At 41.3% G+C, this 16,259-nt stretch overlaps 1 protein-coding gene across 1 annotated transcript in view; it reads right to left on the reverse strand.

The window, feature by feature from the left end:
• OLFML2B (olfactomedin like 2B) overlaps positions 1 to 16,259 on the reverse strand; it is a 204,129-nt gene that overhangs the window by 10,413 nt on the left and 177,457 nt on the right. The window contains exon 7 of the mRNA XM_053694097.1: positions 11,376 to 11,552. Coding sequence (XP_053550072.1) covers positions 11,376 to 11,552 — 177 coding nt within the window. The remainder of the gene's footprint in view (positions 1 to 11,375; positions 11,553 to 16,259) is intronic.

Raw genomic sequence — 16,259 nt, forward strand, 5'->3', positions numbered from 1 at the left:
TTATCATACATCAGAAACAGTACAACAATTATAGACAGAAATCTTAAGGGTTACAAGTCTGTATAAAGGAAAATAATTGTTTTAAACATATGCCATATCAATGATAGTCAATATTTTATTGCTATATATTATATTATATAGGCACATTTGCAATAACTCCAGTTTTTAGTTAAAGAGAATTTTAAGATGATTTATGATTCAGTGTCCCCTAAGGTAAAAGAGCTAAATGCCCTTTTAAGGGCAATGCCCATACATATGCCCTTTTCAGGGCAATGGGGAGCTTAGGTTATTTTAGATAGGGTTTTTATTTGGGGGGTGGTTATTTGGATGGTGGGTTTTACTATTAGGGGGTGTTTGTATTTTTTTTTTATAGGTAAAAGAGCTGATTTCTTTGGGGCAATGCCCCGCAAAAAGCCCTTTTAAGGGCTATTGGCAGTTTAGTTTAGGCTAGGGTTTTTTTTTTATTTTGGGGGGCTTTTTTTTATTTTGATAGGGCTATTAGATTAGGTGTAATTCTTTTTTATTTTATTTTTAGTAACTTAGCGTTTCATTTTTCTTGTAATTTAGTAATTTTTAATATGGTTAAATAGTATATTTAAATAATTTGAGTAGAGTTAGGTTTTTTAATATGTAATTTAGTTAATTTAATTGGTAGTTTAATTTAATTTAATAGGGTAGGTTAATTAATAGTTTACAAATAGTTTATTTTAATTCTACAGCTAAGTTTAAATTTATTATAAGATAGGGATGTTGTAATTTTAATTTAAAGTTAGCGGGTTGTTAGGTTTAGGGGTTAATAGCTTAATTTAGTTTATGGCGATGTGGGGGGCTGGCGGTTTAGGGGTTAATAGGTTTAGTTGGCGGTAGTAATGTGGGAGGCCAGAGGTTTAGGGGTTAATGCGTTTATTTAGTGGCGGGGTCCGGGATTGGCGGGATAGGGGTTACTACATTTATTTAGTGGTGGCGGGGTCCAGGAGCGGCAGGATAGGGGTTAATACATTTATTTAGGTTGCGGCGGGGTCCGGGAGCAGCGGGATAGGAGTTAAACATTTTAGTATAGTGGCTGCGTTTAGTGACAGGGTATAAATAAATTGGGAAAAAGCCGAATAGACGCGAGATCGATGACTGTTAGTTAACAACAGTCCGATGCTCATCACCCCGTACTTGGTGCGCGTCTTTTTGCTGGCTTTTTTAAATAAATATGGAGATCATATTCAGGTCCGCGCCTGCGATGTTGGCCAAGGGTATTGGTGCCGTCGAATTCAACAAAGTTGACGGCTTGATAGATATCTCCCATAGACACTTATTTTACTAAAATCGAATTATCTTGATTCCAGCATCTGTATAAATGTACATGTCCCCAAAGTATCACAGACACCTGGATTAACACAACTATTTACTTAAAATGTTAACTGCAACATTCTATGTGTCATTCAATGTTTATTACATGTGATGTGACCCTATTTTAGTAAGTGGTATTTTCATGTCAGCAATGGCAATGCAATTTTTTTCTTTGCAATATTTCCCACCCCCTTGCTCTGACTTCTTCAGACTGCAATTAAAGGGACATAATACTCATATGCTAAATAACTTGAAACTGATGCAGTATAACTGTAAAAAGCTGACAGGAAAATATCACCTGAGCATCTCTACGTAAAAAAGGAAGATATTTTACCTCACAATTTACTCAGCTCAGCAGAGTAAGTTCTGTGTACAAATTTATCTTTCAGTTACTGCTAGGGTTGCCACCTTTTGCCCAGAAAATTCCTGGACACTGTTTAAGTGGGCGTGGAGAGGGTGTGGCTTGGGGCGTGGCTTCTCACAGCCTCAAATTCTTTATGAAATCAATTTATAAATATATATATATATGTAGCCCTTCCTGTTGAACATTTACACCTGTATACATTCTGCAGGAGAAGTTGCCTAGGCAACTATTAGACTGGTTGGTCATGTGATCAAGTGAAACTGAAAGAAGAGTGTAAGACACAGGAGGAAGCAGACATGTCAGAGCAGTGAAGGTGTGTGTGAGGCCTGGCTGTGTGAGAGCTGCAGACTTCATCTTGTAAAGTAACAGCATTCCTCTGCTGATTTAGTGTATGCTGCCAGCTGCAGTCTGTCCCTGTTAGAGAGCTGTGGAGAAGAATGCAGACAAAGTAAATGACTGGCAGACCTTGGAGTTTTCTTTCAGCCTGTGCAGAATCCTGTCAGTGGTAAGAAGTATCCTCTCTCCTTGTCATACTGACAGGGCATTCTGTCCATCACATAAACTTATAAACAGCTCTTCCTGTGGATTGCAGTTTCCTATGAGCTGCAACTGTTTAAATGCATGTGGATTACCTTAAAGGGCCCCAACATTTATGTGCACCAACTGGTACCCATCAGCCATTAGGGTGAAGCCTGAGGGTGGGTTCGCAGGTGGTTTGGGAGGGTGCTGGGCCTGGTTAGAGAGAGTCGGTGTGTTAGTTAGCCACTGTATTTCTTGCCTTATTTTTATTTACCATAATCCTTTAATACATGTTCATACTGTTTTACTGTTATTACTGTGTGTGTTGTAGTTATTTATTATGTTCCTGTCTGGGAAACCCATTCTTGCCCTGGATGCCCAGTCAGGTGGAGGCACTGCCACAGTCATGTACCCCAACTCCCAGGTAGCGGAGACTCAGGATCAGCCTGCAGAGCACATGGAGGTAGCTGGGGTAAAGACCCACAGGGGTAATTGTGAGCCTAGGCCAAACCCCGTTACATTTGGTGGTACTGCTGAGATAAATTGGGGTACACCCAGTAAGGATCTGTTAATTCCCCGGCCCACACTCCCATTTGTAACAGATTGGGCCCAGCAACAGAAGGTACCATTGCATCATGCAGTGATGATATGCCAGGTACCTCCCTATAGTGAGATAAAACATGTCACCAAGTGCGTAGAGATTATACTGGGAATAGAGATGGCTACCATCAGAGACATCCTGCATGATTCATACGGTCAAACTTACATGTTAGTATATTCCCATGCAGATTTGAGAGGCCGTCATAGGCCTACATGTCTATACCTTCTTGAAACAGCTCCTGAAGGATGTCGCTTAGTGTACGCTCTCCCTGATAAGGAGGAAGGGGTTACACTGCAGCAACCCTCCACTATAGGCCAAAGAGACTTTAATGTATCAAGTTATTCCCAGATTCTGTCCCCTTTGTCAGAGAAACCCCCCAGGAGATTACCGGTTACCCCTGTAGAGACTGGGGCCATCCCCAAACGAAATGTCTACTTTTCCAGTGTGCAAGGGACAACTGCCCCTAAGACCCCAGATCTAGTGGTTCCCTCATCTCCAACATCCCCAAAACCAGGCGATTCCCTATTGAGAACCACAAGTTCAGGAGAGAGTAACATATCTGAAATACTGCAAAAACTCTCAGAAGCCATAGTAACAGCTACCCATACCCACAGTTACCGTAAGCTGAAAGTGTTTTCTGGGAATCAACCTGTTCCTGCCGGGGAGGAGCCCTTTAAGGCCTGGAAGGATAATGCTGTACAATTATTGGAAGAATGGTCTTGTACGGATAACATAAAAAAACAACGGATAATGGAGAGTCTTCGTTTCCCAGCTACAAATATGATAAGGCTGTTTAGGGGAGTGAATGAACAAGCTACCGCACAAGATTACCTGAAAGTTTTGCAGGATGCGTATGGAAAATCTGAGGACTCTGATGATCTATTAATCAAGTTCCTAGCCACTAAACAGAAGGAACATGAGAAAGCTTCAGACTATATCAATCGATTACAATTGTCACTGGGAAAACTGTTTCATAATGGAGCAGTCACTGCATCTGAGTTGGATGCTCGACTATCCAAACAAATTCAGAAGGGAGGCCTTAGCAATGATCCAGTCATGATCATGTTAAGAGTTAAGTTGGATGATCAAGTCTTGTCCTATTCCACACTGATCCGAAAAGCAAAAATACTGGAGAACCAAATGTCCCCATCTCCTCCACAAAAAGGAAATTCTTCTAAAGCTGCAGATAAAGAGGATATGGAACTGTTCGTCCTTAAAAAAAAGGTAGCTGAATTAGAATTATTGTCTAAGTCATCGCCAAGAAGAACAGATTATTCTCCTACCAGGAGGCAGCACCGCAGGGAGACCACAGGAAGGTTATTCCCAGAGGAACAGTCCCCCCGAGGGAACTGTTTTAAGTGTGGAAAATCAGGGCATTTCAAGCGGGAGTGTCCCACTAATTCATCAGATACAGAAGTGGATGTGCTAGCTATTGAGCTGGAGGAGGCTCAAGCTACCAGTCCTTTCAGGAAAAGAGGAAAAAGAACCACACCCATATTATCTGTGGGGGCCAAGATCGGGCCCAAATCTCTGATACAGTTACAAATAGAAGATATTCATGCCTCGGCCTTGTTAGATACTGGATCCCAGGTCACCATCATTAATAGAGACTTCTATGACCATCATCTAAAACATATTCCCCTGGAGCCAGCAGGAGAGTTGCAGTTGTGGGGAGTGGGATCTCAGGCCCAGCCTGTAGAGGGATGTATAAGAGTGACAATAACAATCCCACAGTTAAACACAGGAATGATCTGCCCTATGGAATTGGAAGCTCTTGTATGCTCCATGAAGAAAACAATGTGCGCCCCAATAATTTTGGGTACCAACGCAAGAATGGTGCAGGACATGTTCAGAGCCTACCTAACTGAAGTGGGAGATGTATCTCTAACCAGACTGATGGAAGTCAGCCCTGTTCTAGGGAAAGAATGCCATCGACTAGCCCTACAAGCTAGACCAGGATCATGCCACTACTCGGGGAAAGAACCTTTATTTGTAAGGCCTGGAGAGACTAAGACTCTACGAGCCATAGCATCTATGCACCATGAAATATCAGGAGGAACCAGGCAATACCTCATTGAGTCCTTGCCTGAGGAGGATGCAAAAAAAGGGTGGACTCTCATACCTGAGGTGAAAGACTGGCGGAATCACTGGTGTAAAGATTTTCCCATAATGATAAGAAACTTAACACCCACAGAGATCAGAATTGATCGTCACCAGAAGATTGGTGTGATTCACTTGTTGGACCAAGTCTCTTCAGTAATGTCTGTAAAGGCAGAACAGGGAGGTGATCATGAAGGACCTATAGTTTTTGAACTGGAAGATTCTCCTCTACCACCAAAGTGGAGAGATAGCCTCCGATCCAAATTAGCTACTCGAGAGAAAGTTTTCTCCAGGAAAGAAATGGATGTGGGATGTGCAAAGAGTGCCACACATGCTATCAGACTTTCTGACCCAGCTCCTTTCAGAGAAAGATCAAGGAGAATACCCCCTCGAGATATGGAAGATGTCCGGGATATACTCAAACAGATGGAAGAATCTGGCATTATTAAAGAGTCCAGAAGTCCATATGCCTCACCCATAGTGGTAGTTAGGAAAAAGAATGGCACAGTCCGGCTTTGCATAGACTATCGGACTTTAAACAAAAGGACTGTGCCAGATCAATATACTCTGCCACGGATAGAAGATCTGCTAGATGCCCTTTCTGGAAGCCAGTGGTTCAGCGTCCTGGACTTGAGGTCTGGGTATTATCAGGTACCCATGAAGAAGGAGGATCAGGAAAAGACAGCTTTCATCTGTCCCTTGGGATTCTACGAGTTTACCAGGATGCCCCAAGGGGTCACTGGAGCTCCCGCCACCTTTCAAAGGCTGATGGAGAAGACTGTGGGGGATATGAATCCCAAAGAGTGCCTAGTCTATCTTGATGACCTCATAGTGTTTGGAAGGACACCAGAAGAGCACGAACAGCGATTGCTGAAGGTGTTGGATCGACTCCAAGCAGAGGGTCTGAAATTATCAATAGACAAATGTCGATTTGCCCAGAACTCTGTTACATATGTAGGTCACATTGTTTCCGCACAAGGTGTGACAACTGACCCGACCAAAATTGAAGCGGTGATGAACTGGCCCAGGCCAGATAACATCAGTGAGCTGCGCTCATTTCTTGGATTCTGCGGTTACTACCGGAGGTTTGTGAAAGACTATTCAAAGATTGCTCGAGAGCTACACAACCTGTTAAAGACTACCTCAGCTATAGAGGGTGTTAAGGCGCCAAGTCCTAAAGACTCCTTCGGAAAGAAATGGACCTCAGGATGCGAAGAAGCCTTCTTAATCTTGAAGAAAAGACTCACAGAAGCTCCTGTATTGGCATATTCAGATCCCGAGAAACCATATGTGCTCCATGTTGATGCCAGTATGGAAGGCCTAGGGGCCGTATTGCATCAGAGCTACCCAGAAGGGTTAAGACCAGTGGCCTACATAAGTAGAAGTCTAACTGGTGCAGAGAAAAACTATCCGGTCCATAAGCTAGAATTCTTGGCGCTCAAGTGGGCAATTGTGGACAAGTTACATGACTATTTATATGGAGCAACATTCGAGGTAAGGACGGATAACAATCCGCTTACTTATATTCAAACAACAGCAAAGCTGGATGCCACAGGGCATAGGTGGCTGGCAGCATTGTCAAACTATAGTTTCAGCCTTAAATACAAGCCAGGCCCTAAGAATGTCAGTGCGGATGCTCTGTCCCGCAGACCTGGACTTCCTCCTCATGAAGAAAAGGAGGAATGGGAAGAAATCCCTGTGCCTGGGGTAGGAGCCCTGTGCCAAACATATGTAGTGGCTGAGAGGCAGGATGAGTTCTCTGAACTCAGAGGAATAGACTCCATATGTCACTCCCCAGAAGCCGTACCAGAGGTATTCTGTGCTCCAGCAATGCTCCAACAGTGGTCTCACATAACCAATGAAGACAAGAAGAAAGCCCAGTCACAGGACTGGTATATAGGTACAGTCCTCAAGGCAATGAGAGCCAAGAACCCTAAATTACTGAGCTCCCTTCCCATTGGACAAAGAGATTTGTACCGGAGAGAATGGAGTAAACTACATCTAGAAGATGGAATCCTTTATAGAGTTATAAAATACCATGACCACCCTGGTCGAAAGCAGCTAGTGTTACCTCATAGATATCGGGGAATGGTCCTGAGAGCTCTCCATGATCAACATGGGCATCTTGGGGTAGACAAGACCTATGGCCTGGTACAAGACCGGTTCTATTGGCCTCGCATGAGAGAACATGTTGAACATTATGTGAAGACCTGCAGAAGATGTATTCAGAGAAAGACTCTGCCTGTGAGAGCTGCCCCTATGGGCCACCTGAGAAGTACAGGACCCCTGGATCTTGTGTGCATGGACTATCTATGTATTGAGAATGATACTACCGGAATTGGGAATGTTCTGGTAGTAACAGACCATTTCACCAGATACGCTCAGGCTTTTCCCACTAAAGACCAGAAGGCTGTGACCGTAGCCAAGGTCCTCTGGCAGAAATATTTTATGCACTACGGTCTGCCCAATCGAATACATTCTGATCAAGGTAGAGACTTTGAGAGTAAGCTGATCAAAGAACTGCTGGATATGTTGCAGGTTCACAAGTCCAGAACAACACCCTACCACCCTGAGGGTGATGCCCAGCCTGAGCGTTTTAATAGGACACTCCTAGACATGCTCGGGACTCTGAAACAAGTAGAGAAGCGGTCCTGGAGTAAGCATGTAGAAGCCATGGTCCACGCATATAATTGCACAAGGCATGAGTCTACAGGATTCTCACCCTATTTCCTAATGTTTGGAAGGGAAGCCAGACTACCGATAGATGTCCGGTTGGGGGTGTCCCCAGATGGGACAAAGTCAGACTCTCACTTCCAGTATGTGAGGACCCTCAGACAAAACCTTCACAGTGCCTACGAGTTGGCCACTCAAGCTGCGGCAAAAATGGAGGAACGCAACAAAAGAAGATACGATACCAAAGTGAAGCATCAGGAAGTCCAAGCGGGAGATAAGGTTCTCCTCCGGAATCTAGGGGTACCTGGGAAACACAAATTAGCAGACAGATGGAAGGATACCCTATTTGAAGTTGTGTCTAAGCTAAAGGGGCTGCCAGTGTATAATATAAAAGGCCCAGAAGGCCGGATCAAAGCTTGGCATAGGAACCATCTACTACCAATAGCCTATATCGATGAAGAGGAAGGGAGTAGTAGTGAATGGGAGAAAAGCACAACGGAGAGTCCTGAAAATGAGGCAGTAGAGACCCCAGAAGCTCTTAGTGCTGATGATCAATGGTGGTCTCCTCCTGCTGAGGAAACACAGCACTTTCCTTCCTCTCCTCCCTTAGCCTCCTCTACATTGAATCCCAACAGCCCCAACTTTGTGCCTGTATGCGGTTGCGGACATTATGAATGTTGGAACCTCTCTGTACTAGAATAAACTGTAAGATAGTTAACATTTGTTTATAGGACTGTTAGTGCATTTGTTATTATTTATATGTTTTGTTTTTTCAATTTACCTCTTGGTGGAACCTTGCCAGTGGAAGGCAAGGATTTTACAAGGGGGAGAATGTAGCCCTTCCTGTTGAACATTTACACCTGTATACATTCTGCAGGAGAAGTTGCCTAGGCAACTATTAGGCAACTATTAGACTGGTTGGTCATGTGATCAAGTGAAACTGAAAGAAGAGTGTAAGACACAGGAGGAAGCAGACATGTCAGAGCAGTGAAGGTGTGTGTGAGGCCTGGCTGTGTGAGAGCTGCAGACTTCATCTTGTAAAGTAACAGCATTCCTCTGCTGATTTAGTGTATGCTGCCAGCTGCAGTCTGACCCTGTGAGAGAGCTGTGGAGAAGAATGCAGACAAAGTAAATGACTGGCAGACCTTGGAGTTTTCTTTCAGCCTGTGCAGAATCCTGTCAGTGGTAAGAAGTATCCTCTCTCCTTGTCATACTGACAGGGCATTCTGTCCATCACATAAACTTATAAACAGCTCTTCCTGTGGATTGCAGTTTCCTATGAGCTGCAACTGTTTAAATGCATGTGGATTACCTTAAAGGGCCCCAACATTTATGTGCACCAACTGGTACCCATCAGCCATTAGGGTGAAGCCTGAGGGTGGGTTCGCAGGTGGTTTGGGAGGGTGCTGGGCCTGGTTAGAGAGAGTCGGTGTGTTAGTTAGCCACTGTATTTCTTGCCTTATTTTTATTTACCATAATCCTTTAATACATGTTCATACTGTTTTACTGTTATTACTGTGTGTGTTGTAGTTATTTATTATGTTCCTGTCTGGGAAACCCATTCTTGCCCTGGATGCCCAGTCAGGTGGAGGCACTGCCACAGTCATGTACCCCAACTCCCAGGTAGCGGAGACTCAGGATCAGCCTGCAGAGCACATGGAGGTAGCTGGGGTAAAGACCCACAGGGGTAATTGTGAGCCTAGGCCAAACCCCGTTACATATATATATATATATATAATATAAATATATTATATATATATTATATAAACTGCATATATATTATTTACACATAATTGCCACAGCATAGTTACCATTTTAGGACATGTCAAATTTCATGTGCTCACTGTACACAGACCCTTCCTCTAAATAATTGTAAGTGCATTGTTGTCCTAAACAAGCTCAACACCCGGACTGCCTATATGATTCCCCCATTACCCCGCTGTTTGGGCTTACAAACTCTGCCTCCTACTGGCCTACCTGGCACCTGACCGCACCAACACCTGCTCTGCTGCTCTCAGCTGCGGCCTGCAGCCTGCAGGATGTGACGACTCCGCTCCTCGACCGGCCTCTTCCCCCCTCCCACTGTCCCACACTCTGTCTCTCCTCTCCTCCAGACTCCACCTACCTGGGTTTTTTTTGTAACCCCGGGCTAAGTGCTCCTCTGGCCAGCTAGTTTTTTGGAAAGTCTGTGCTCACTGCTGCTTGCTGCGCCAGGGGAGCGCTTAACCGGGGGATTTGAGGCTAGTTCCAGGACACGGGACACAGAGCCTCAGACCGGGACTGTCCCGGGTGGCAACTTAAAATACAGAACACTTATAAGTTACACATGCTGCAGTGTGTGCAGGGAGGAATATGAATAGGGCTGTCCAGAAACACAATACATGTTCCTCCCTGCACACCCTGCAGCTTGTGTAACTCATAAGTGTCCAGGAAAAGATGGCTGAGGTGGCAACCCTAGTTACTGCCCAGCTGCAGGTAAAAAAAAAATAAAAAAAATGAAGAAATGAACTGCAGCCAATCAGCATCAACAGTGCTGAGGGCATGAACTCTTTTACTGTGATCTCATGAGATTTTACAGTAAACTTCCTTAAACTGAATAGGGAAATAAAATGAGTGTTCACAAAGCTCACTCCCTTGCCTGTCCTGGGACAGACCTACTGATTTGCTGCTTAAAGTCCTTTGCAATGGGGTTTGAATACTTAGGACATTTTGAGGTAAAATATCTTTCTTTTTTACATAGAGATGTTCAGGTGATATTTTCTAGTCAGCTTTTTACAGCTATGCTGCATCACTTTCAAGTGTTTCAACATTTGGGTATCATGGCCCTTTAAAGGGAAATCTTATAACAGCAATTTGATGTTAAAGTGTTTTAAAAACTCTATGATTCACCAGTGCTACAAATAAAGGGGACTTTCAGTCATGAAGTATAAAAAAACTTAATGCTGAATGTTCCTTTATTTACCTTCAGCTTATGCAATGCTGAGCTCCTCAGGCCGCCCAGAGCAGAATACTATTTTTTCAATGACAGAACATTTCCAACACTAAGCCAATAGCCTTGCAGGCCAATCGGCATTATTTCGGATAGCTAGAGTGCTATTGGCTAACATCACCTCATGGAAAAAAATTGCGTTCTCCCATGGGCCGCCTGAGGAGCACAGTATAAGATGCAGGCAAATAAATGAGTTTTTATACTTCATGACTGAATGTCCCCTTTATTTGTAACACGTGTAAATCTCAGCATTTCAAAAACACTAGGATTTATCATCACTTTAATATTCATGTTTTGAAAGGAAACAAAAAACAATAGCTAGGTTACAATTAAAGGAACATAAAATCAATTATTTAATCCTTCTTTTGGCATTCTTTGTTGCAAAACATAGCTAGGTAGGGTTAGGAGCAGCTATGAACTACTGAGAGCTAGCTGATGATTGGTGGCTACACTATATGCCTCTTGTCATTGGCTCACCTGGTATATTCAGCTAGCTGAGATGAGTAAGGGAAGTTCTCCCAAAACGTTGCTGCTGTTTTTTACTGTGCTTAACTGGTAAATAAATATATTGCTGCCACTTGACTTGGATTTTTTTTTATATTCAGCTAGCTCTCAGTAGTGCATTGCTGCTCATTCAACAAAGGATACAGAGAGAATAAAGCACATTTTTTCAGTAACATTTTGCTTTAATTTGACCTTACTTTAGCGCTTTTGTTTAACCTATTTCTATTGCTCTCCTGGTATGTTCAGTATAAACATAAAAGCATTGCATAATGGCAACAACAAACCTTGTTTAAAGTTGTCCAAGTTCCGAAACTCCACCAGGGTATTGCCATAGTAGTAATTAGTAACATAGATTTTGTCATCTTTTGCCAGGGGATCTTTCATCCAAGCTCCTTCATTTCTTCCATAGGTATTGTGAGTTGTGGGTCCGGATATGGTAGACAGAGTATCTTTGCATCGTCCTAACAATTTTTAACAGAAAGAAAAGAAAAAAAATTAACATGAAACATCTGTTAGACATATTCACTTTTTATGGTGCCACTTTAAGATCTTCCTTCCTGACGTTTCTTTATAGGATTATGTTTATAGGGTAATGATTCTAACATGGTTTCAGATAATAGTTTTACTTGTTTTTTCATGAACCAGGGTGCCAGATGGGGACTAAATTTATAGGATAAGCAAAAAAAAAAAAAGACTACTTTCTTATTTAAAGTGGCATTTACTCATTTTTTTGTCATACATTTATAAAACAAGTGCAATAACATTAAAAAGTGTATTATATTAGTTGGACATTAGAATATTTTAACATTTTTGGACACTCTTCTGACAAGATCAAGTGCAGCTGCACAACCAAAGTATAGTTTTCTGTAATTAATGGGGACATAAAAATGCAAAAAAATGCTCAGTGTTAAATAATTTTATACTGCACTATTGCTTGCAAATAACTATGGGCCAGATTACGTGTGGAGTGCAAAACTGCGCTTTCGCGAGCACAATATTTGCGTTCCACTTGTAATACCAGCACATGCAATTGAGCACTGGTATTAGAAGTGACCCGCAATGCATGGAAGATTTGTGTTCTAGAGCCTTGTTCTCATGCCATTAGACATGAAACCCCAAATTTTTCTGTTTCATGATTCAGATAGAGAATACAATATTAAACAACATTCCAATTTACTTCTGTTATTTAATTTGCTACATTCTTCAGCTATCCTTCGTTGAAGAAATAACAGTGCACATGGATGAGCCAATCACACAAGGAATCTATGTAGCCACCAATCAGCAGCTATTTAGATATGCTTTTTAACAAAGTAAATCAAGAGAATGAAGCAAATAAGATAATAGAAGTGAATTGGAGAGTTTAAAGTGATGGTAAACTCTCCCCTTTTTAAAATCAGATCTGGAATGTAAGCGCTATTTTAGATGGAGTTTCATTCATTAGCTGTAATGAAGATGCGCTATAACTTAGTTATTAATATAGATATGAAATTCAAATACCCCACGTTACACCACCCACTTCAAAAGTCAATTTTCCTGTCGGCTAAATGATTGAATTACTCTCCAATCAATGCTCTAGCTACAACAAAAGTGCCAGATGGGGAGAGCGCTGATTGGACAACAATTCAATCTGTTAGCTCACAGAAAATTTTACTTTTGAAGTGGGCGGAGGAGCATGCAGTATTTTAATTTCATATCTATATTAAAAAGCATGTTATACTGCATCTTCATTACAGCTAATGAATTAAACTCCATCTAAAATAGCGCTTACATTCCAGATCTGATTTTAAAAAGGGGAGAGTTTACCATCACTTTAAAATGACATGCTCCTTCTAAATCATGAAAGAAAAAATTTGGGGTTCATGTCCCTTTAAAGAACAGTAAAACGTTTGTAGCAATAAAAAAGTTTACTTTGTAAATATGTTCTTTGTTATGTTCAAGATTTGAAAAGGCAACAAACACTATAGTCTAGCATCAGCTATGTACTTGTTTATCTCGTTATCAGACATCCCCCAGCTGTGTGATCCCTTTGTTTTTCATTTTTCAGACCCTGGATGGTACAGCCATTCTGCAGCTGTGAAGACACAGCGCAGAGTATTTTCCTGTTACTCTGCATTAGAAAGCAGGAGCCATATGTATTTCTAATAATTGGGTTCATTTCAATCTTTCCGATCCTGTTTATCAGCAGTTTTTTGGCTCCTGATCTGTGTTTTCATGTTCTGAGCGATCAAAATCCAAATGATAAAACCATATCAATAATGGTAAAAGTTTGGATCGGATCTGAGCAGACAGTAGGAAAATCCTCCATTTGATGCATCAACAGCAATGATTTTGGTGATCACAACAGTGATATTAAAAAACTAGAGGACTGGGCAAATAAATGGGATCTGAACTTTAATATTACCAAGAGCAAAGTTATGCATATAGAATCCAAAAACCCAAAGACCAATTATAGTCGCAATGGTACATTACGGACTGTAAATAAAGAGGAAAGGGTCCTGGGAATTACTATTTCAGATTATTTAAAATTTGGTACACAATGCAGCAGTGCAGCCAGCAATGCCAGTCAAATACCTGGTTGCATTGGGAGAAGTATTAGTAGCAGACATAGCAAGGTTTTTATGCCATTTTTTCAGATTATTAGTTAGGCCATGTCTGGAATATTGTGTACAGTTCTGGAGACCATATCTTCAGAAAGATATAAATAAACTAGAAGCTGCCCAAAAGAGGGCTACTAAAATGGTACACAGTCTAAAGTATAAAACGTACAAAGAAAGACTCTATGATCTAAATATGTATAGTTTAGAGGATAGAAGTGAACAAGCTGACATGATAGGAACCTTCAAATATATGAAGAGACTTAATAAAGTAGAAGCTGAAAGCATTTTCCACAAAAAAAAAAATGCCAAAACAAGGGGTCACAATCTAAAGTTAGAGGGTAGCAGATTTAGGAGAAATGTGAGGAAGCATTTTTTTTACAGAAAGGTGGTGGATTCATGGAATAAACTTCCAATTGAGGTGTTAAACAAAAAGACTGTAAAGGAATTAAAAAATGCCTGGGACATGCATAAGGCTATCCTAAGAAAAAAGTAACGTGATATGGGTAGACTTGATGGGCCTTTTTGGTTCTCATCTACCATCAAATTTCTATAAAATGGATTATGTGTATACATTATGCTTGGGACAATTTGTATTCTTTTGCACTAAACTACATATGTTCCAGATTGTGTATGATTAAACATTTGCCAATTATACATTAAAAAGGTAGCAAACATATTGTAGTGATTACATCCCATTAAAAAATCATGATTGCTACACACAATACTAAATGGTATCCATTGCACCAACTATTTAATGTACTTTGCCTACTATAGTAATTAATATTTAATTATCCTTTGCTTCAGACTCTTTATTTATAAGAAATATTTCCCCCTTAGCAAAAACCACAGGAGATGACATTTTTTTTACTTGTCTCTCCCATAAAACTGTCTATGGTTTTATAGAGTCTATAAACTTGCAAGGCCTCGGTCATATGTGTGTTTTTTTCTAGAAAATTCCCTACTTACTGGAACAGCTTGGCTAACCACTGTATTCCCTAAGAATGAAGGAATCTTATTATTGTTTTCATAGTGTGTGGCATCCTAAGAAGACACATAAAAAGAGAAATTTGTTCAAACAAAACTGTTGTATTGATGAAGACCAAATGAAAACTTTTAACAAAATTTCAATATATTGAACTCCAGTCAGGACTTTTATTTTTCTAATTTAGACCTCAATTCCAACAGTTCCAAAATTCTAATGAAAAAAAGGTATGGGTAAAAGTCGGATCCTGACGGATCTTGCCGGATCTATGTCTAATTTAGACAGAGACACACAAATAAGTTTTTTCTACACAAACACATCCAGACACTTCTGGATCCACCATTTTTTTTGCACAAAAACATCTGGGTCCTTTCCGAACAAACACTTTTTATAAAATAAACCATAGAATCCTGTCGGATCCATGTCTAATTAGGCAGATACACAGAAATGTAATTGTTTTCCACACAAACACATCCAGACACTTCTGGAGCCAACAATATTTTACACCAAAACATCTGGTTCCTTTCGGAACCAGCACATTTTATTTGTGTGTAAATATATCACTGGATTCAGTAGAGTTGATTCTGGTAGGATCCAGATGTTTTTGTGTACAATAGCTTTGGATGTAGAAGTGTCTGGATGTGTTTTTGTGGAAAACACTTACATTTGTGTGTCTCTCTCTAAATTAGACATGGATCCGGCTGTGTTTCTGTAAAAAAGTGTTGATTCTGAAAGGACCCAGATGTTTTTGTGTAAAAAATTGGTGGATCCAGAAGTGTCTGGATGTGTTTGTGTGGAAAACACTAAAATGTGTCTATATCTGTCTAAATTAGACATGGATCCATCATGATCCAGCTGATGTGTTTGTGTGGAAAATACTTACATTTGTATGTATCTGTCTAAATTAGACATGGATCCGGCAGGATCCAGCAAGATCTGGCAGAATCCGGCTTTAACCCACACCCATGAAAAAACAGGATTGGGTGTTATTTTCTTTTTTTTTAGTATCACAATGATCACAAGCTCACCCAAACACAGCCAAGCTTGATAACTCCTATGATATTCAATCTCCATTTGCCCAATGGCAACATTAAAGACCGATAATGACTGACGATCACCGAAAACCCATTCTATACACTAAAAAATACAACTACACAACAAACATCTAAACCTACAATGATCTCCACTCCTCAGTCCTCACAAGTAACATGGCCCCTATACAGGGTTGCTGCCTGTCCCGGTATGACCAGGGCAGCCTCAATATCAGGAGAGATGTTCCATGTCCGGGTCGTCCTCTGAATCTCCAAGACTCCTCCATTTAGACAGAGCAGGGCCATTTTGAGGGGCGGGACAACTAAGTGTCCTATTCCTAAGCAGCATAACTTCAAAGAACTATAACTTCTCCAACTCCCCCCCCCCCCCAGTGCTTCCGGTTTCCCCCTCCTTCAAGCACTCTTACTCCACAGGTATATAACCGCTCCCCTCCCCAGTAGGACCATTTTGAGGGGCGGGACAACTTAGCGTTCTATTCCTAAGCAGCATAACTTCAAAGCACTATAACTTCTACAGCTCCCCCCCAGTGCTTCCCG

The sequence above is a fragment of the Bombina bombina genome, chromosome 10 (assembly GCF_027579735.1).
Source record: "Bombina bombina isolate aBomBom1 chromosome 10, aBomBom1.pri, whole genome shotgun sequence".
In the NCBI taxonomy this organism is placed as follows: Eukaryota; Metazoa; Chordata; class Amphibia; order Anura; family Bombinatoridae; genus Bombina; species Bombina bombina.